Source organism: Rhagoletis pomonella, unplaced genomic scaffold (assembly GCF_013731165.1).
Source record: "Rhagoletis pomonella isolate Grant_MI unplaced genomic scaffold, Rhpom_1.0 Rhpom_scaffold_00013, whole genome shotgun sequence".
NCBI classification, from domain to species: domain Eukaryota; kingdom Metazoa; phylum Arthropoda; class Insecta; order Diptera; family Tephritidae; genus Rhagoletis; species Rhagoletis pomonella.
In genome coordinates this window covers 11785967-11808612 of record NW_023458567.1, presented here as the reverse complement: position 1 = coordinate 11808612, position 22646 = coordinate 11785967, and the positions used below count along the sequence as shown (strand labels likewise).

The 22646-nt window shown below is 33.8% G+C and overlaps 1 protein-coding gene across 10 annotated transcripts in view; it reads right to left on the bottom strand.

Moving 5' to 3' along the window:
- LOC118748808 (protein NipSnap-like) overlaps positions 1-22646 on the bottom strand; it is a 178322-nt gene that overhangs the window by 138659 nt on the left and 17017 nt on the right. For 7 of the 10 annotated variants that reach the window (XM_036483498.1, XM_036483505.1, XM_036483497.1 and 4 more), the window contains exons 2-3: positions 713-932; positions 518-584 (exon numbers count right to left, since the gene is read on the bottom strand). In XM_036483498.1, coding sequence (XP_036339391.1) covers positions 518-584; positions 713-882 — 237 coding nt within the window. In that variant the 5' untranslated portion in view covers positions 883-932. Of the gene's footprint in view, positions 1-517; positions 585-712; positions 933-12566; positions 12651-12680; positions 13046-22646 lie in introns of those variants that run through there. The other 3 variants (XM_036483501.1, XM_036483499.1, XM_036483508.1) reach the window with 3 other exon arrangements.

Here is a 22646-nt window from a genome sequence, read left to right as displayed (position 1 = left end):
AATTTGCGCTCCTTTACGCGGTAGCTGTAGTAGGCGTCGCATGGTCGTATGCTTTTCCAATTCAATCGAATGTATCCATTGGAGGAAGATTAGGTTACATAAAAACTTACCTATGTTGTCTCAGAAATGTCACCCGTGGGCTTTGGGTATTTTATGAGGATTTAATCAGAAGACTTATAGAAGTTTATAAGCCATATATTCGATATTAATTAAAAACACATAGGCGAATATGTTTATGATTGCTAGCTGGACATTGAAAAAAATCACGCTAAGTGCAATTCTTAGCAGAAATTCGAAATTTGGAAAATTTCATATACATAGGTTCAAAATAATATTCCTACAAGTAAAAGCATGCACAGTTACATGCACCATGCTTCTGTATAAATTAAGACAAAAATTAACTTAATTAACGCCAGTAAAAATCAATTATACATAAATAAAGTAATAATAAATTTACGCAAATAAAACATAGCTTAGGGTAAAACTAATATATAGAAATTTTTCAACTTCAACATACCCTTTCCATTTTGCTGGCAAGCTTTAATAATAATCCTTCACATTTCATCAATGTCTCCATTTTTAATCTGAAAAGTGTATTTATAGGGAAAAATACGATATCTCATTTGTTTGCTTAACAACTGTGACAAATGTTTGTCTTATAGAGTTATTATTTTTTAATCTTTAGTTTTTTGCTCATTTTGGCTCAACGTACTTTTTCTTGTTGTCTTTCAGCAAATCGTGAAGCACTTCCATTTTTTTCAATTGCGCCATGCGCGGATTGTCATCATCTTGATCGGAACTGCTACGCAATTTCTCGATGACATTCCTGAGGAATGGCAGATATTTCTGCATTTCCATAAATTTAGTATCAAAATCCGTCATCTTTGCGTTTTATTTATAAAACGTATAACTAAGGTAATAAAATCATCTGACTGCAATGAAAATAAAAAAGCAAATGGGAACACGTTAAGCAGTTAGTTAAGGGTTTTAATTTTTTTTATGTTTATTTAGTGGAAGTAGCTAATTTAGGAACGAATTTCTGAGACGCCTTGTAAAGTTTGTTTTGGAGACAAACCGATTTCAGGGTTGTACCATCTTCAGAGTAATTTGTCAAAAACAAAAAAACGGAACGGAAATTCATTTCAAAATGTGTACGGTGGCGGAAAAAATAATGGCGCCAAATTTTAACAAGTTTTGGCTATTTTTCTTTCGTTTTTTTAAGGTTTTTTATTTTATTTTTTAAATATGAATAAAAGCTAAGCAATTGCTTTGTTTTTAATTTCAGACCTTTTACTTAAATTTGTTTGAATAAATCGAGTAAAAGGTCTGATGTTTGAAGAAAAAGCAATTGCTTAGTTTTTATTCTTAACATTATATGGAGATTTTTTTTTCCAAATTTTTATATGCATACTCTCCGTATTTGTGTTTTTTAGTCTAATAGCATTTAAGGCCGTAGGATAACGATAACCCGTGCCGACTTTAAGTTGAAGTTTTAGTTAATCTGGCTGGTTCTGCCATTCACTTCCGAGTGGATTTCAATCTGTTTGGTTTTAAATTCAAATTAGTAAGGGTTGAAATTCACTCGGGAGTGAATTGCAGAACCTGAGTAAATAACTTGAACTAATCGTTCATGAAAACTTTAGAAATGCGAAAAATTCCGTGTTTCCGATATTTGAACGCATTTCTAGTAAATCTGCATCTTCCAATTTTTAATAGGACGGCAGGATTTCTCCTCCCAAGGACATCCAAAAAATTAATTCAAGGAAAACAAAACGGGTTTATTTACGAGGTTTACGCAGGTAAGGGGGCATTTACGCGTATGTTTTAAGACAATTTGCTATTGTACATATTAGGGATGTTAATTCCGGGATCCCGGCCATTTCTAGGCGCCGAAAATCCCGGGATTCTTGGCAAATAGTATGTAATTTTTTTTTGCACTGATGGCAATAATAGACCATGGGCCAAATACAGTAAAATTGCGTTTTTAGTTTTTCACTCTGACGTCAGTAATTAAAAAATTATTACAAAATTCAGAGAATTGTGCTTAGAGAAGAAGTATGGGTATCAAATTAAAGAGGAAATCCTGTAGAATTTAATCAGATTCAATTTGTTCGTGCAGAACGACTGGTAAGTATTGAATATATCCTTTCAAACTTTTATCCTTGAAATTTCGCAATATTTGTTTTTGAAAAAATTATGTTAAGAACTTATATAGACTCGATAATATCCTCGAATCTCGTCCTTCTAACTTTATCTATTAAAAAATTACCTTATCGGTCTTGGTGAATCCAAAAAATTTTAATTTTTTTTAATTTAAAAAAAATTTCCTCTTCCATTTGGTACCCACATTTTTATTCTACATTGCATTGAATTTTTATAATAATTTTTATAACTTTTGGAATTAATCATAACTTTGAAATTACAAAATCCTTTAAAATAAATCCTGACGTCAGAGAGAAAAAAATAAAAACGCCACTTAAAAAAAAGTAGGTTTCAAACTCATTTATTTTATGGTAGGAGAGATAGAAGCAATTTTTTCGATTTAAGTTGTTGAAAAGTAATTATATCTAAATCCTGGGACTAATCACGGGATTGTGAGAACGACATCCCAAAAATCCCGGTATCATAAAAAGCGAAAAAAAAATAACATCCCTAGTACATATGTATATGGGAAAAGAACGCGAGTTGGTACAAACGTGGTAAAAATTAGTAAAGCCGCCAGTGAAACAAAACCACAGTTTTTGCTAAAAATTCTGATCCATAAGTTTAAAATTTTAAAGAAAGTTTGTTGAATATTCCAAATTTTTATACAAAGTTTGAATTTGGGCTACCATGGCTTTTGTTAAATAATGAGTTATACTATTGTTAAAAAAAATATTAAATGAAAAAAAAGGAAAATTGCCAAAACTTTGATACAACAAATAAGATAGTTTCATATATGGAATACATAGTATACACTTAGATCTCTTCTTATACGATTTTTTTATGCGGATTTTCGAACAATTTTTTTCGCTGTAGCGATTTTGCTTTTCTGAGTTCTTATTACTTCTTTCGGTGTGTAAGAGACAATGCTTCGGATAAAATCCTATTTATTAACCGACTTTACAAAGAGGAGGAAGGTTATCAATTCGTCGGAATATTTTTTTTGTATGTTACTGCATATTTTTGGACCACGCTAACCGATTTCTATAATTCTTTTTTTAAAGGAAAGGTGTTATCTCACATGAAGACATTAACGATAATCTTAAATTTTTATACGAGAAATGAAGTCGGTTTTTTTTTTGCTTAAAAATTTCTTGTTTCATTAATGTTTAGTTTTACATAAAAAAAAGTGTTGAAGTGAGGAAACAAATTGTTTTGTTTTGCTTAATATTGCCTCACTGGATTTTTTATGCGGTTTTTTAGAATTTTTACATGGAGTATCTGAATTTACATATGTGGTTTTTGAAAATGTTGGAATGCATCCTCTGTTTTGTATGAAAGTAAAGAGCTTTTTTAAGTGGATTTCATCTCCGTGTTCTATACCTCCATACCCTCTCTCGATCACAATGTGGAGTCAAAAAACTTTTCACCTTTCGTAAATTGTGACAGTTTCACGGCTGTTTCGTAATTGAAGAACCAAGATTTTGCAGTTTTACGCCACTTCCGAATAGCAGATGATTTTTATGAAGAAGCTTTATTCATGGCAGAAGTACACTCACTCGGAGGTTTGTTAGTGACGAGGGTCAACTGCTATTGCAACAACACTTGTTTGGATGTTGGTCGGACTAGAAATCGAACCTGGGTCCAATTGGGTGGCAGTGTTCATCTCTAATCACTCAGCCGCGGTAGCCGCTACTCAAAATTTAGCATCATCAAACTGTCTGAGAAAATAAGTATTTAAAACCGCAAGGAGGGGAGAAAAAGCTCGTTTAACCTGTTTTATTTTCTTTGTTTTTAATGGTAAGCCTGCGATAGTACCGCGTTAACTATATTAGATTGTCTGTACTTTAATTTGTTTTAAATATTTTTACAAAAAATTTCAAATGGCAGATTTTGAACAGAGTACTTTTTTTAACGAATTCAAAGTACAGTAAAATTAAAGTGTTTTGGAGTGCATGACTTTTTTTATGCCCATTCTAACAACTGAAATATATCAAAATTATTGCAAGCCAACTATGGCTCTTTCGAAGTATACTCACTTTATCGCTAACTCCAAGACAAGTCAAGAAAATAAAGAAAACGCCGCATTTCTAATTGCGTGGCCAGCCAAGAAACAAACACCGCAAAATAATTTGAATTTTTTTAATAACCAATCATCGTATCAGCAGGTGTTTGTTTGACAACAATGTTCATGGCCTACTCTATGAATAACGGTGCCTTTATTTTACAGTGTCCGTCTTAAACAAACTTGTACAGTGATTTTGGTTTTTCTAGCATGTCGTTTCTAATTATAAGGCCACCACTGAACATCTGAGCAACACGCTTTTCTGCTCATATTTCATACAAAAAATCTTTGCGTATTTTCATTTGATCACTATTATTTCTTTATTTATCAATCCGATTTCTTCAGTGGTAACTTGATTTTTTTTTGGAACAGAACAGGCTTCAGCACAGATGTAAAAATTTGGCACAGAACCTGTTATCTTTTAAACTTTTCTTCTGTTAAATTTTGATATTTTTTCCATTAAAAAATAAAAAAACTGTAATGATTAATTAATTTGTCAGATTTGTTAGTCCTATCGGAAAGTGATGTATATGTGGTTTATGCAGAATGTTATTAGCTTTCATTTGCTCTCATATTAAGATTCTTGGTTCGTAAGATATACGTGATTAAGTGGGGTCACTTTTTGTTTTAAGCTAAATAACGGTAAATTGCAAATATGTCGAAAACGTAACCATAGAAAAAAATTAACTCGATTTTCGGAATCACCGAGAAATTCTACATAGAAATTGGATAATGGCGTCTGAAGAACAAAAACCAAACTAAAATTTGTGATCAAATGTAATTTATTACTCTACTGATATGGAATAGTAATGTATAAGACATTTTGTGACAGTTTTGTGCACGTTTTAGCAGGTTTAGTAAATTTTTCAGGTCATTAATTTTGTTACAAGCATAGAAATGTCGGGTAACATAGTAAAAGTAGACTTGTCTGCATTTACCGTGTAAACAAAAAGTAGTATCGAAAAGTTTGATTTTCGGAAATAAAAACTGCTTTCGAAAGTCACTTTACATGCAAAGTGTAACTGCTCCTGCAATCACTTTTGGAAATTCTTGAGTTTGACAAACCTTTGAAAAGGACTTGCACTTGCCACGTCTAACAGCTATTTAAGGCAAAAATAAACCTCATAGGGTTAGTGGGCGGAGGGGGAGGGGGTGTGGGTCTTGATATGCAACCCACTAAAATAAAAGCACGGTTCACACTTCGTAAAAAGTCACACCTGACCACTCGAAACCTTCCAGCGATCCGTGAGGAACCATTGGAAAATGGTCCAAAATTAGCATTTTAACACCGGAAATGTAAACTCGATAAACAGTATTTTTGTGCAGAAAACCTTTCTATTGTCAAAGGTACTCAACATTTGCGCATATAACTTCGGCTACGCCACCTACAGTATATTTGCGTAAAACTCACTCCGAAATTTACAAAAAAAGAACACATTCTGACCGAATTTATTAATAAATTAGTGACCGAAAATTACAAAGCTAGGTTTTACGGTAAAGTGTAGACTCTTGACTACAAGTGTGTGTAAAATTGTTTGGATCGGGTCACCCATTCGGATGTAATAGCACGAAAACATTGGGCAAATAACTAAACCGTACCCAGTCAACAATTACACCAAAATGACGTCAAACACACAGCTGATTCTGTCAAATTTACAAAGAGCGGATTAGCGGTATCACGATGGGCGCAATCTTTGTTTCCCTCAATCGTGATATTGTCCCAATTTGGCAAGCCTACTCACAGTGCTGACAAAGTGACACACTACGGCAAACCAGCAGTGGAATTCTGGCAATCGTCACGCTAAATTTCCATCGCCAAAATTCTCTAAATGCAAAGCAGTGGGGCCTAAAAGTACACAACATGGAAAAGTATCAGTAATCAGCCAAATCTGGCAGCATGAGGTACATGTATGTAACTAGATTTTGCATCTTGTTGCGCGCGAAGAGCAAAAAAATAACCCAATTTTGGTAGGAAAAGCCCAATTTGGGCAAGCCTGGTTATACGCTGTCTTTCCGTTTATATGCACATGAATATAGGTACATATCGTCGGGTAAAGTACAAAACCGCGTATCGCGATAATGCAAAACCGCTTATGTGAGGTTGCATAAATTATTTTCTAGAGAGTAAATACACTCATAATTCAAAATAGTTCTCTCTTTTATAAAGCAATCGCATTTATGGCTAGTATATTTCACGACGAATGGATAAGAATTGAGCCAAGAGCATGTGTGAGGAAATCCAATTTTTGGCAGCAAATGTCAGTTTCTCGGTTTTGCAGTTTTGTACTTTGAACGACGATATATGTATATACAGTATAGACCCAGCCAGCAAAAAATCCGGAAACCGATCCGAAAAAAAATTGGATGAAGTACGAATTTTCGTCGGTTTACCGATTCCATTTTTGGATACTTTGACGATCCGTTTTCCCACTAAAGTGTTCCGCAGAAACGTACATACATATGTACAGACAACTACCGAAAATTTTTTATTTTCGGCAGCTTTTTTTCTGAAATTTGTCTGTTTGAATTTTTCGTTCAATACGTTTTCCCTCTGCATTTCACAGATACTTTTTCATGGTTCAAAAAAAGTACAAAATAAATTTACGAAGCGCCTGACGGAATTCGAACCCGCACCTCTTGGAAGCTAATAAATAGCGGCACGCCCCTCTGTACACTCAGCCACTGCCGAATACACATGCATGCTTTCAAATTTTTAGCTTGAACAAATAAAATAAAATTATTGCTTCCGAATAACATCATCTTTTTCGAACGTTTCGAGCATTTTCCGGATACGAAAATGAATGATAAAGCTGGATTCAACGTTCGTGTCCGGACACGTTTTGTTAGTAATTTTACACCTTTCCCACTCTGTCTCACTGAGAGCGAGACGTTGCGTCTCTTTCTTTCTATTAACAGCAAACTTCATGATTCAATAATACAAGGTTCGATAAACTGACAGTTGTCTCTCTCGCACAGCTCACTTAGCAGTGGCACCGTGTTGCCTCTTTGCAAATTTACTTGGAAAAAGTGTAGCTTTGCTGTGAAATAGAAGTATAAGCTTTTGTGCAATATGTTTATTTGTATATGCATATGAAGCACATTTAACTGATGAAAACATAAGCATTGGATGTTTACATCAATCTCATAGTAGTCTTATTTTAATTTTGAGTCATTTTGCGGTTTTTATACGGCTAAATAGCATGTAAATTACGTAATTCACGTAGATATATCAATATTACGTTCAACATTTCGTTTAAAATGCCAGATTTCCTGCAAATACATTAGAATTTACAAAAGGAATTTCACTACTAATTGCCTACTTTGCGTACTTTTCTACTACCATTTTCGCAACAAGGGATTGCATTCTTGCCCTTTCTCTGTCCTTCGTAAATGCAACCTTTTGTAAGGGAGTGTCAAACCGCGGCTGAATAATTATCTAACCTTGTATTATTGAATCATGAGCAAACTTGATATTTCTACGCTACGCTACGTACACGTTCGTGGGTAACCACGATCTTAACTGTAGTCGTTCTCTATTCGTTTCAAGATACGGAAAATTGTGCCTTTGTTTCTTTCTTTTCCAGCAGATCATGGTGAAATAATAATAAGGTGTTGTCACTTAGGGGGTGGTTGTGTTATTTTTGGTAATTTCGGCATACCAGCGTTACAGTAATGCCTACTCTATTTATTCCAATTTCATTTCTGGGCAAAATGGGACAAAAAATGGAGCAGACAATTTTGTGAAAAAGTATGCGCAGGTATCACTGTTTCTTTGTTTCGCTTTTGCTTTGGCCTTTCGTTTCAAATTCATTGGAAAATTTGAGCGATGATTTCCAATAATTGTGATTTTGTAAGTAAATTTTTGGTAAAATATATACTATACATATCCAACATATTAAGGGAGCAGTGCCTCGGATGGCTACGATAATGCACTTTGGTCTAACAATTTAAACGCATAATTATTTTATAATATACCTGATAGAGTTTAGAAATGTAATTTTAAAATGGTAACGAAAATAAAGGTCGCAATAAAATTCCCTTTAAAGTTTAGATATTTAAAAACTAAGTATTGTATATGTATTCAGAACTTAAGGAAAAAATACAAATAAAATTCCATACGGGCTAATATGTCATTTTTATTAGAATTTTAGAATAAATAAATAAAGAGAACGGTATAATTTAATTTGTTTTAATATGAAGAAATGAAAGACGGAAAATAGTCCTTATTTTTTAAGTTTTAACCATCATCATACATATGTGTGTGGTACGACCGAGTGGCCTTTTAAGTTTTAAAAATAATAAATGTGCGGTAGAAAAATTAAACTGAATAATAATTATTAAAAACAATATATTTGATCGAAAAAAAATAAAAATTAAGTAATAATAATTTCTTTTGAGCGAAAAAATAAAACTGTAATTCACTGGTTTACAGAAAAAATATTTTATTGATGCAAGCTTCATTTAACTGGTTTGGGGTCCACTGATATATATATGTATTGGAAATAGTACCCAAAAAGTAGTAAAAATAATCCTAATCTTTCCCCCTTTTTCTACTACCCCAAAATGCATGACCGCAATTGGCATGCAGAAAAAGTGAGGTTATGTAAGTGACATCACCTTATATTTATTTCACTATGTCAACAGATAATTATCAGGAAGAAGAAGAATGGTAAAATTGAAAGAATTACGCTCACAGATAGCGAAATAAGGAAAAAGTAAAGAAACGCAAACTAGCAGAAACTAGCAAGTAAACAACTGATCAGTGTATTTGACTATTGAAAATATTTGGCGAGAATTTTTGTTTATTCATTTTGACAGCTGCGTATTTCTGCTAATAACATTTTTACTAACATAAACTAGCAGAACTAAAAAAGGAAGAGCGTAAGAACGAGAGAGAGCTGCTAGTTTCTGTTAGTTTTTTGCGTTGAGAAACGCTTTCCAGCAGAAATTAGTGATAATTTGTGATAATTATCTGTTAAGAAACAAAGCTTGTACTAGACTGCACTGTCAGCAAAATTTACGTTTGTTTGGTGACTGGGGATACAAACATATGTACGTATGTAAAAGCTAGAAACCACTGAAGATGATCACTAACTCCATGAAACATTTGAGACAAAAACTAACGTACGAGCGGCTGTGTGAGCACCAGTGCACGGACTTCTAAAAAGATAATAGCGGTAGATTTTACAAACAAAAATTAGTAGAAGTTGGTAGATTTTTTAAAGAAACATAATATAAGATAGGTTTCACTCATATAGGATAAATGAAGGCGAATTCAGGTAAGGTGATTTTACCAGAGCAGCTGGATTTTCGCCTCGCTGATTCTTAATGCCAAAATCAAGACCGATTTATACAAGGTGATGTTGGCAAAACAATAACATTTTCGCCGCGTTAGTTCTAAATGTTAAAGTGATGTTTTTGCTGTACATAAGTGGTTATTCTCGCGGTCATTGTACGCATAATTTGTTATTGTAATTTTTGTTTTTCTTCTACCAACACCACCTTGTATAAATTCGCCTTGATCAAAATGATGTATTTGTTGTAATTCTTAACCCTGGAAGGTCATCGTTATTTTTATAACGCAAAGGTTATCCTTCGTCGATTCGACGACGGCGTTTCTAAAAGGCGTTATTTAATTAACCTGTATATCAAAATGCACAAAAATTATTATTTTCACATTATTTTATTTATATATTTTTTTTTAATAAAACAATATCAAGTAGTTTTTCTTTAGTCTTTTGATTGTAATTCAAGATTTCACAGCTCTGATTCATTTGGCTTTTTGTACAAAATATTAATTATAAAATATAAAAAATAATAATTCATTTAAAGTGTTTTTTTCTTAAAAATAATACTATGAACTAAAAAAAGGAAAAAAATTTCAGATACGACATTTTGTGCAAGAGGCGCAAAGCTCTATTTTAGCTCTCCACAGAGACTTTTTGGCATTTTGCACAGGATGATTTGTTATGCCCCGCCTAGAAGGGGGACAAATTGCGCAATTTTTTTTCTTCGTCGGTATAACTTTTGGTTGCATTGATCGTGTATTATAACTGCACAAGTAAAATATATAAACAAATAAAAAAAACTTAATAAAATTGCTTTGAAAACATAAACGTAAAACATACACAAAGTTCATCCTTCGTCGTTTTGACTACGCACATTTAAAAAATAGGTACTTACACGAAGCGCAAGAATCTAAGTAACCGCACACATCAACAGCACAACACCGACTAGCGCTGTACGAAAAATTAGCACTATACAAACAAAGGAAAACAGCGATAACGGTAAAATAAAAACTCGCGTCGCCGAAACGACGAACCATGACCTTCCAGGGTTAATGTCATTATGGCGAAAATTTGTTGGTGTCATTTTTGTTTTTGAACTTCTGCTGTCACAGCCTTGGAATAAATTGTATTTATTTATGAAACAACAAAAAATTTATTTCCCGCCAATAAAACATTCAACAAAAAACTAATCACGGCATCCGTGATCGAATGAAACACGATTCAAATCGAATTAATTCAAATTACAGCTGTTTTCTCTAACTACCAAATGCCGTACTTTCAAAACTAAATTTCAATTCGAATTAGATTCGATCACGGATGCCTTGATTCTGCCCTGTATTGCATTAAAACAAACAATTACCCTGCACTTCAAAATTGTTTGATTAAAATAAGCTTTGAAATGGATGAAGTTTGCACACCATTCTTTTGGCAGTCTCCCACGAAAAACGTATTACAAACGAAAAATATTTCAATAAACAGCTAATAGACATTCGATTTCACTTTTGAATTAGTTATGGTCAGAGTTAATTTTTCATATTTAGCTCTGATCCAGTATTCCATGAAATTACAAGTCTTTACACGAACTTGCAGGAAGTTACAGGAAAAATGTTCCCGTACTCCAAAATCCTGTAAATGAGAGCGATTTTTGGAGAGTTTAGTGAAGTTGCAAGATTTTACCCGAACTTTTTCTTCTGGTAGAATCATGAAAAGTGTCAAGCGATAAGCTGTTTGTCGTTTTTACAGGAAAAAATGCTTCTTTATTACCCTACTTTTTGGTTGTTACTCACTTTTTACTCTCACTTCAGAGAGTAATTTTGTTGTTTGACCTTTTTACAGGATTTTACACGACAAGTATTGGATCACAGCTTCTATTTTACATAGGTGTGTTCGATGACAAAATATGTATACACCGCGTTAATTTAAATCTCTTTGCTTTCTTTCCGGAAAATATTGGTAGATTTTTAGCCTTTTTTGGCCAAAATGGTAGAAAATACAAAGGAGCTAAAAAGTTGGTAGATCTACCAATAAAGTGGTGTAGTCCGTGCACTAGTGAGCGTTTTTTAGGTATTTCTTATCTCGCCTAAACTACGTATGTCTTTATGTATGTACTCGTAGGTATGTACATACTGAGCAGGGCTGCCACTGTCACTTCAATTGAAGTTTTTCCCTTCACTTCGTCACTTCATTTTACTTCGTTTTACTTCACTTTCCACTAATTAGATTTATCTTCAAAAAAAAAATAAGAATTTCTTTGAAATATATGATTTATTTAACCAAAATCAACAATATTTTGCTAAAATTCTTGTTTAATAGTAAGTATGGCAAAGCGACTTTTCGCAAAAATCTACTCCAAAGAAGCCTCATAAATCTTCGATCTGGCATCGGTTATTTGGAAGATGTCATTTTGATTTTCATTTTCACATATAAAGTTGTAAAACGCACAGAAATGAATGGGTGGATAAAATTTCATAATTATTTAGGAAATATTTAAGGAAAATAACCATTACATTTTAATTTTCATGCATCTTCAATTTTACAACAAAAATTTAACATTTAAGTGAATCTCGTGATGACGTTGTTGCTGTGTATTGCTGTGAATCGATAATCGATTAACTATATTTTAGTGTTAATATCATCAGCGAACTGTAATTTTGGATTTTCTTTCCTCGACGAGTGAGACATTGTGATTTTAAAGATATTCCAGCACTAAATTTGCACAGGAACACAATAAATTATAAATTAATTAAGGTTAAAGATTACTCTTATTGTGACAAATAAATAATCGATTAACCAATCAGGTGATACATAACCTAATCGAAAAACCCTAATTGTGCATGAAAGTTGTCTATTCGATAATGCCTTCACTTTTCCTCCCAAGTCACTCCGAAACATTTCACTTTTAGTGTGTTTTCACTTCGCTCGAAAATTAGCAAACGGCAGCACTGATATTGAGTAATATATCTCAAATCTGCGGCCGCGCAACTTCTTTTTGCCTGTTGCCGGAATATTTCTTTCTTTGTTTTTTATCAACATGTACATAAGTATATACATACATACGTATGCACACTCACCTAAACTACTCGCCTTAACACTGCTGGCAGGGGTTAGTAAATTCATGCATGTATGTATGTATGTGCATATATGTATGTGCATATATGTGTGTATATATGTATGTAGATGCATACAATTTTATGCTATGCTGATCCTTCGTTTTACTTTGGAAATAATGAACCTTTGGTCACATTTTTGAAGAACTTTTATTTAGCACATTTAAAACTTCACACTAATTGCTTCCTTAACTATTTTATTTAAATTATTTATTGGTAATTAATGTATTTTAGAAGTAAGAAAGAGCACGATTTTAAAACGCACTTTATTCGATCCACAAGCGAAATAAAACTAAAGTAAACTGACAATAACAGGAGGAAGAACACAAGACGCAATAAGTGGCGGTTGATATATTTGTACCTACTCAGCTGTTTAGGTGGTTTGAGTGGATTTTATGTTTTCAACGCGAACCAAAAGGCAGTGTTACCAGGAGGATCACGGGTTTTTAAGTTGAAAATAATAAATCTCTTGGATTGAATTCTTTAGACCGATATTGTAAAATGAATATTCGTGTAAAATTATGGGTTAAATTGTTAATATTTGTATAGTCTTTGAAGGTTACGTAAAGTTTCGTGGATAAGGTTGCGAACACGAAATTAGAACTCTAATATTTTTTATTTTTGCCATGTTTAATGACTTTGCAAAATAAAGGCTATAAATTTAATATAAACATTTTCGATAGTGCAAAAATGGAAAACGCGACGAAGCTACTCGTTGTTTGAATGTTTCGCATCGTGCTCGGCCCTTTTATATCACAGGTGCTGGTCATCCCGTAAACTATCATATTATCGCGAAACTATTCCTCTGCCTCTCGACTTCTGCATACTCCAACGCGATAGTGAAAGAGATAGCGATAGAAATGGAACGGATCACCAGTGTTGCCAGAGAAACATTTCGTTTGGAGCTAAAACGGTCGAAAAAAGAGCTAAATAATACTAATAGCAGCTAAAATGAAGACCTACATTTTTTTTTAAGTTGCGCATTTATTGACGTAGAGTTTTTATTGACATTTTCCGCGTTTTTAATAAACACAACGAGTTTCATAAAGTTTATTGCTACGGCAATTATAACACGTATATGTATGCATACGGTGACCATATTAACCAACGTAAAATAAAGGACATTTTTCTTTCAAAATGATTTAGGAAAATATTTACCAGTTAATTAGCCGATTCCGAAAAATTAAGCCAAAGTCCTTTTCAAGGGCTTCGCCATCCTTTGCTACCAAAATGCGTTTACCATAATTCATACTGCACGCCGAGTCTTCATTTTTGAACCAATTTTTACTAACAACCAAAAAAAAGTAATTTATTACGGTGAAAATTTTTTATAACATTTCAAAAATTTTTTTTTGTAATTTTTTCGATTTGGGGAATTATACAATTGTTTTCGATTAGTCTTTGTTATGTAACATTTATTAACTGGAAAAGGAGAATACATTTTCTTCAAAATTTGCACTTCTCTTCATTTTGCACAGAAAAAAATTTATAAATAAAATAAAAATTAAATTTAGAGATTAGGCTCAACTGGTGTCTTGCAAATATTATCAGCTTTCATAAAAAAAAAAAATTAAATTAAGTGAAAAAAATGAAGGCTCCAGTGAATTACGACCACTAAATGCCAGTTTTGAACCACTGTGCAGCAGGGGGTTTATTGTTCTCTTTCAGTGGAACTGGAAACTCAGCGTGCAACACGATCCTGGGCACAACTTTTCCTGTGCTCTATAGATTGTGAAAAGATTACCTATTAAATAAAAACCCTTAAGTGGAGTGCGAAACGAACTGGCGAATGTTTTCATTATATTTTATAAGGGACATTTTTAGTTTTCATATTCTGTGTTTAAAAATTTACCTCTGAAAAATGCAGAGCTGATTTAAAGGACAGTTCAAGAAATAAAGGACAAAAGGCGTCCTATATTTTGAAACAAATTATAAAGGACAGGGGGTTAAAATAAAGGACTGTCCTTTAAAATAAAGGACGGATGGTCACCGTATGTATGCATATACTTATATAAACTAGACAATGAACTAAAAATATTTTACAAACTGTTAAAATCTGCAATTTCAAATATTTCAATTGACCATAAAACCTCGGGTTACGAATCATTTTTTCGCAAAATTTTTCTGAAGTAATATTTCCTTCTCTCCTTAAGGTAAAATTATTAAGGTAAAAACAAAATTCACGCTTTCAGAAAAAGGATTTTCTTCTAGTTAATTTTTGAATTCATTAACCTAAATCCAACAGTTTATGGTGGAGTCTGTATTTTCTCGTTTTTCCACTGCATTTTGAAATTAGTAATTTCAACGCTTAAGTTTTGGCTTTCCTTTTCTATCGTGGCCGCCTGAGAGAGAATACACCATGTGAGCTTATCGGAGCTCGAGTTACTGCCCGGTATAGTTTGCGTGCTCCCGCGCACGTTGCAGTAGAGCAGTTCTATCGATAGTTGAAAGCTATCCCCTCTATCGATAGTTTTTGAAGACTATCGATGTCGGTGTTTATTATATTCTCTTCACATCTCGACACAACTTCATGGCTCGAGGCAATTTCAAGTTAAAAGTAAGATTTTATTCATACATTACAGGAAATCACAATTTATTTAGGTATTCACAACACCGTAACAAAAAAAAAGAATCATTGGGATTTTAGTGACTACGAATTCGCTTTTGAAATTTTGATGAAACTTTGTTGTATTTTTTATAGTTTGTACAACATTTATAAAAAATTTATAAATATTAAATAGACAAAAAACTAGTCAAAACAGGTAAAAATGTTATTTTCACCAGCACTTTATCCGTTTTCTAATAATATTGTAAAAGGTTAATAATTTTCCTTGTCCTCGAGTAGTAAATTTAAACTAATATTTTTTTGTTTGTTTTTGTAGTACTAAAAATGTATTACTATAACCATATTCACTCCCTTGCACTTGAAAAGGGACAAACAAAATCTGAATTTAATTTTTCCATATAAAATTCAGATTTTGCCTCTCCCTATTCAAGTGCATGGAAATGCATGTATGTACATAAGTATACATATCTTATTCAGATGTACTGATAAATTAATAAGTTTATTGTATTATTAAAAAAAAGTTAATTTTTTTAATAATTTTTCAAAGAATTTAGGGTTTCAATTGAACACGTCCACATAATGTGGTTAATGACGTTAGTACTATGGAAACTATCGATGTTTTCAAATATCTCTTCGAAAATTATCGAGTGGCGGTACTATCGATAGTATCCAAGCTCTACGTTGCAGAAACTAATCGACTTACTTGCCCATTTTCCATTTGCTTGCGCGCCATTTGCATTAGGAATTGAACGTTTCTAAGCACTAATCGAAATGGAATAATATGAAGGTATCGAGAATAACCTGAGATCAGCAAAGCCAAATAAATTTTAGTCAACACTTTTCCAATGGAATTTTACAGATTTTTATATATGTACCAAATACAACTAAAACTTTCTCGAGCTAAAAAGATACTAGATAATTTTCAAAAGCGACTAGAAGAAGAGCTAGGATCTAAAGCCCAATTTTAGGAGCTAAATAGAAAAATTAAGAACGAAATTTGGCTTCAAAAGCACCAAAATGGCAACACTGCGCATCACGTGTTGCGTGCGGAGATTGACGCGATTAATCCCAGCTATCGATCGCATTAGATCGCAGATCGATGCGTTCGATCGCAATAATTTGTTCAACGTGAATGGAATTTGAAAACTTGATTGTACGAACGCGGTTACCTACGGACGTATATGTAACGTTTTCGTAGGAACATATCAAATTTACTGTTGATAAAGAGAGAGAAGCAACGTCAACGTCACGGTCATGCGGTGGTCAATTTTCATTAACTGCCGTCTTGAGGTATCTTTACGAAACTTGGTATGTTTACTTCTTTTAAGCGTAGAAAGGATGGTATTGAAAATGGGCAAAATCGGACCATAACCACGCCTATCTCCCGTATAACGGTAGTTTTCAGAAATACGAAAACTGCTATATTTTAGTGACTACTGACGCTTTTTAGCTGAAAATTGATATTTGCAATGATTTTTAGAAAATATTATAAATATTTGGAAAATAGGCGTAGCTACGCCCACTTATGATATTGTTTATCTTGGTAACCGCTTCACCAATTTCTCCCAAACACAGTTCTTGGCCTTCGTATGACTTACCGAACGGCTGAATATTTTTAAAATCGGAGAATAACCGAGCCCACACTCTATACAACGTTTTTTTTTTTTTTGACTAACATCAGTCACAGCCATAACACTTTCACGATTTTTTCGTTACGCGCCTAGAAAAACTTGTTAGCAGTTGAACTTATCGTTTAAGTTTAGTTTTTTTTTTTAAATTTAAAGTATTGGACTTTTGAGTTAGAAAAATGGAATGGAAATGGAAAATAATTTTTCGTATATGTCATCAACTTCAGAAATGGATATAGCATTATCTACTTTATCTAGATCAGTGCCCGCCAAACACTTTCCTGGGAAACGAACTATATTCGGCCTTTCACATGTACACAATCGGCTTCTTACACGTACTCAATCCGAACGTCAACAGAAAGAGTAGCAGAGCAACAAATTTTATTTAGTTGCATGCAAACAATAGGCGAAGTAGGTTGATAACGCATTTCCGTGCATTACCACCAACACATTCTCATTTTTTATTTCATAACTAATACATTCTCATTTTAAGACTTCTCTTTTTGGCGGACACTGATCTAGATCTACCATATGTCATATGACTTCTCCAGATATTAGCGTTTTTGGAGCACCAACTTAACTTACCAAGCAAGCGTGATGTATTAAAGTGTTATTTTTTTTTTTGTCGAACCATGCGAAAGAAGAAGGAAAAATGTATGCTTACAAGAATATCACTGCTGACGTGTCAAAAAAAAATAACTGAAATATGGAATGTACTTTGCATTGACCTTATGAATGAAAAAAGCGTCATACTAAAATTTAACCAGTTTATTAAAAGGTACAAAAAAGAAATAAAAACTTAAATTAAGTTAAGAAGTTTTGTGGAATCGACTGCTGATTTGTTTTTCATCGGGAAATGCAAATGTAATTTAAAAGCAAGCCTATGCGTTTGTTGGTTGACATTTTTTATGCAGGATCAACACACTGACCGGAGTCATGATTCTACATATGAACCAAGTCAGTCAATACCACCATCTGAGGTAATAACTTCATTGAAACGAGCTTACCCCAAAAGGTACTCGGCGGCGTTGAATTTCGCGATGATATGTGACAGATTTGGCATATCTAACAGATCAGCTTCTACAGAGATGAAACTGGAAACCTAATTATTATGGATAAGAACAAAGGCGCCAGAGAAAAGATGAAGGCACGGGAAGCAGTACGCAAAAGCCAAACAGAAGACAGCAACCTCAGCTACTTTTCATTTGATGGAAGAAAAAAATGACGCATTAAGAATGGAAAAAAATTGATGGCAAATACCACCAAATCACGAACTCAAAACTATTAGGATATGTGAAAGTTCAAGCTGAATATGCTTTTACCAAGCAAAGGAAGCTTAGGTAGTTTTTCAGCGAAAAGGGTTTCAGTTTAAATAATTTAATTGGCATTTGCAGCGATGGAGAAAACACTAACACTGGCGTTTTGAATGGCATAGTAAGGCGTTTTGAGATCGATTTGGGAAGGCCGTTGCATTGGTTTATATGCCTTCTACATTTTAATGAATTGCCTTTTCGAAACCCATTCGAATTTCTCGAGATATCCAAAATGAGCGGACCAAGAACTGCCAGCGCTTTAATAACCAAACAAATTGGATGTTGTGAGAAAATTATATGAAACTATTTTTTTCGGAATATTTTCTTAGATTTTTTTTTTATTAAACACAAGTTTTTAAACATTTTCAGAGTGTATTTGATTTTAAAACCATACCACTAGAAAACATGCCACCTTCTTCATCAGATGATTGGAAGCGCGATTTATCGACTGATGTAAAGTATTTGCTTCAAATGGCTTCGGCAATGTCGGATGGTTTTATTACAGTTGACTTAGCTAACATAAAACCGGGACCTGTGGCGCACTCCCGTTGGCTAACCAAGGCCAGTAGAATTTTACGATTGTACGCTGCAACAAGTTCACCACCTTGTAACTTAAAAACTCTAGCAGAATACGTAATAGGAGTTTATGTTCCCATGTACTTTAACGTTAAGTACTACCTTTCTGTTATATACGGCAGTCCGCTTATCTTAAAATTTATCCGCCTCCACAATTTCTTCCCTCCAAGGATCGGCAAGTTATCAACTCAGTAGTCCAGAATGACTCATACTTTGTTCATCCAACAAATGTCTTGCTATCAATGCTTTACGATGATCATGAATCAGTACGCGACCAGGCAATAAAGAAAGTTATGTACTACCGTGACAACCTTTGCGATACAGACGAACTTAGAGAGTACAAGAACTGCAAAAATTAATTTTGACTGCTCCAATTATTTCCCTATGATAGATTTGGATGAAGAGAATATTTTAACAGAAACGCCAATTACTAGAAACATTCCGTATAACCATTTGAAGGAATATTTATAATTTGAAGACCCACCACTTCCCAAACCAACAAGTTCCATGTCACATATAAGGAACTGAACGATGCGTTCAACTAACCAGTGTTTCTCGGCCCGTAACGGAAAAAAAATTGCTAAAGTGTTATGGCTGTGACTGATGTTAGTCGAAAAAAATACCACGCTTGGAAAGCAAGCAGGACCTAAAAACTTAAGTTTTTAAGTATTCTCCAAAAAATAAACTGCTTTCTGTACCCTAATACTCATAAATCAGCTAAATATTTGTTTAAGTTTTTCCAAAAATTTTTGTTTTTACCTGATGAGAAACTTCCCCTTAAAAATCGCTGGCTTGAAATTGGTTTTAGACCCATAGTTTCTTAAGCGAAGTTGCTCAGAATGATACGTAGAGCAGTTTCCGCATATGCGATTTTATGAAAAATAAATCGTCCCGCCCTAGTGTGCATGCCCCATTATCGCTATCGCCCAATTTGCTAAACGACTACGAACGACGTCCCGACGTCGGATGAAAAGCACAGTTCGCCGACGGGTCGCAAAGACGATTCGCCGGCGAGCCGCAAAAAACGATACTGCAAAACGATGCTCAAAATCTTTAACAAAAACCATACAAATCCAATTTCAAATTGTGTGTAAATTTACAAAACAAAATATAACAAATCAGCTAGCTTTCCTAAAAATTTCAGTGTAATAGAGTACAAATTTTGTATGGAAAAAATGAATTCAATTCGACGTCGTTTCGAGTTCACCCAAACCGAGTTCATCCAAACAACGTCGATTGGAACTCGCCCTCGCTCTATGGCAATTTGGGCATAATCACTATCGCAATCGCGCTGGTGTGAGCATGGCTTAATTTTTTGCGTTTTCCTTTCGATCGTCATTCTTAAGAACAGTGTTGCCATTTTAGCCGTTTTTCGGCTAGATTTAGCTGGAAGCGAAAGCAAACAGCCGGAGAAAGTTCGGTTTAGCCGGCAGCCAATTTGTTAGCCGATTTGACAAAAAAATTGCAGTTTTTAGCCGATTTTTCTATTGGCAATATTTTCTTAAAATTTATATTTGTATAAATGTTTCCATTTTTACAAATTTAGCGACCCAAAACCTATTTTTCATGTCGAACTGTGTTACATATGTATGTATATATAATTGAAAGACAATTTTTTCTGATCCGAAAAGTCTTCAAATACTGGGCCGATTTCAGAGATTTTTATTTTTAAGCACATATACAGTAAGGTTTTAGTTAAATTTTGCAGAAATTTCATAATTTTTGCCCAAAGACCGAGACTTGGATTTATATGGTGTTTGTTAAGTAATCAGCTATATTTTCATAAAAAATAATAAACATTAAATAAACTAAAGCAAAATAGCCAAAACTTGCTAAAATGTCGCGTCCCAGTTTATATTTGGGTCACTGTATTTTTTCCAAAGAACGCAGCGGGGATTTTCTCATAATATTTTTGTTATGAATGTCTTAAATTTCAGTGTGGAAAAAACTCTCTGGAAAGACAATGGGGGCGTTCATAAGACCGTAGCTGTTGTCTAACCGTTGACTGTTTGTCTTAGAAACGCACAGTTGAGTAGTTCCGCACAGCTCAACAGTTGGCAATATTCTGTGTTCGTTAACTGAACTCAATGTGTTGGAACGTGTCGAAAAGACTTACGGCGTTTATATTAAATGTAACGCCGTCTTGTTAGGTGGCAGCTATAAACGAATTTATTCAATTTTATATAACTGATGTGATTAAGTAACTAAAATATTTTATAATAATACTACGTTTTTAAATATATGTTTATTAAGATGTTTGCTTTATAATTATACACTATTTAATTCATTATAACATTTAAAGATTTTTTCAACACAGCGGCAGCTCAGCGTTGAATTGGAAATATTATCGGCGCAAATATCTCTATTTATTGCAACTTCATCTGTATTCATTTAACAGTTGTTCATTTGACAGCATATTCATCAAGCCGTTTCTAAGACGTTATTGTTGGATTCAACAGTTGCCAGTAGCTTCGTAGCAGTTGAGCTAAACAGCTACGTCTTATGAAAGCGCCCAACATCTATGAATATTTGTATCGTGGTGCCAATATTCTTTAGTGTTGCTTATTATTTCCCTCTGGCAGGCATGTGCAGAGAGTGAGCAGGTCTTTAAAAACGGGAACGTTTCAAATATATGGACATCAAAATAAAATTACATAGTTTAATTGTTAAAAACTTAAAAATCGACCGGCTTGTTATACGCTTAACATTTCGTCAAGTAAAACTGAACTGGAACAATAATTTAGTACTATTACAATTATTGTGGAGGATTTTCCTTAAAGAATGCTAGTTTGAAAATAAGAAAAGGCTAGAAAAAAGCCACGAAGCTAGATCCTAAATTTCGAAGCTAAACGATAAAGAAAAAGGTTAGCCTCGAAAAATCAAACTGGCAACACTGATCTTATGGGATATGCGTGGTAACAAAAACTCACCACGGCATGACCGTAACGTAGATGCTGCCTCTCTCTCTCTCTCTCTATCAACAGCAAACTTTATATGTTTCTACGCACTTCTATGCTACGCTACGTAGACGTTCGTGAGTAACCGCGCCCTTAGAAACGCTTTCCATCAGAAACTAGTGATAATTATCGGCACGCCAAAAATTTCTCGCACATAGAGGAATAAGAACGAAATGTGGCAATTACGTAAGGATTTAAAGGGTAGAAGCTCAGTTAGTGTAGACTTGACTTAACTTGCCGTAAGAAATCGAATGTGATTACTCAACACGTGAACTTAGGCTCGAAGCGAATTTTGTTTTTAGAATTTTATTTCTCAGCCGCCTTTACTCAACACGACAACTTATTCCCGAAGCGAAAATATTTTCTTGGGGAGATTCATGAAACGCCGCAAGGTTGCAAATGTCGCATTTGTCGCAAAATTTGCCACCTAGCGTCACAGCTGATTAGTTTTGTATGGAAACTTTCCTGCGACAAAATTGCGACATAGCCATAGTATTTGAGCTAGCAATCTTTGCAAAGTCAAAGTCGCGAAACACATATTTTTTATTGTCTTCAAATACTTCAAGAAAAAGCATATCAGTTGAGGCTGCTTCGAAATTTAATTGTAAAAACTTTTCTTTTTCTCTAACGTGCGGCATTTTTAAAACATTTTCCAATTTGAATCCGACAACATTGCCATTTCGCCAAAAATGATACTTTCCGACTTTTTTGGAATCGCACTTTTTTTTTTGAATTTTATTACTGGGCCCTTAAATATGGATGCAGTTTACGTGATCTAAGTTTAAACTGACACAGAAACTGAGTAAGCTATCATTTAATTATCTATTGCTTACGAAATGAATGCAAATGGTTATAATGCACGTAAACGTAATGTAAAACGGAAGAATCTAAAATTAATAGATCCTTACGAATTCGTCGCGATTTGTTACGATTCCCTCCGTGCATTATAACCAAGACATTAGCGTAAACTTATATATGCACTGATCATGTAACAAAGGAAACAT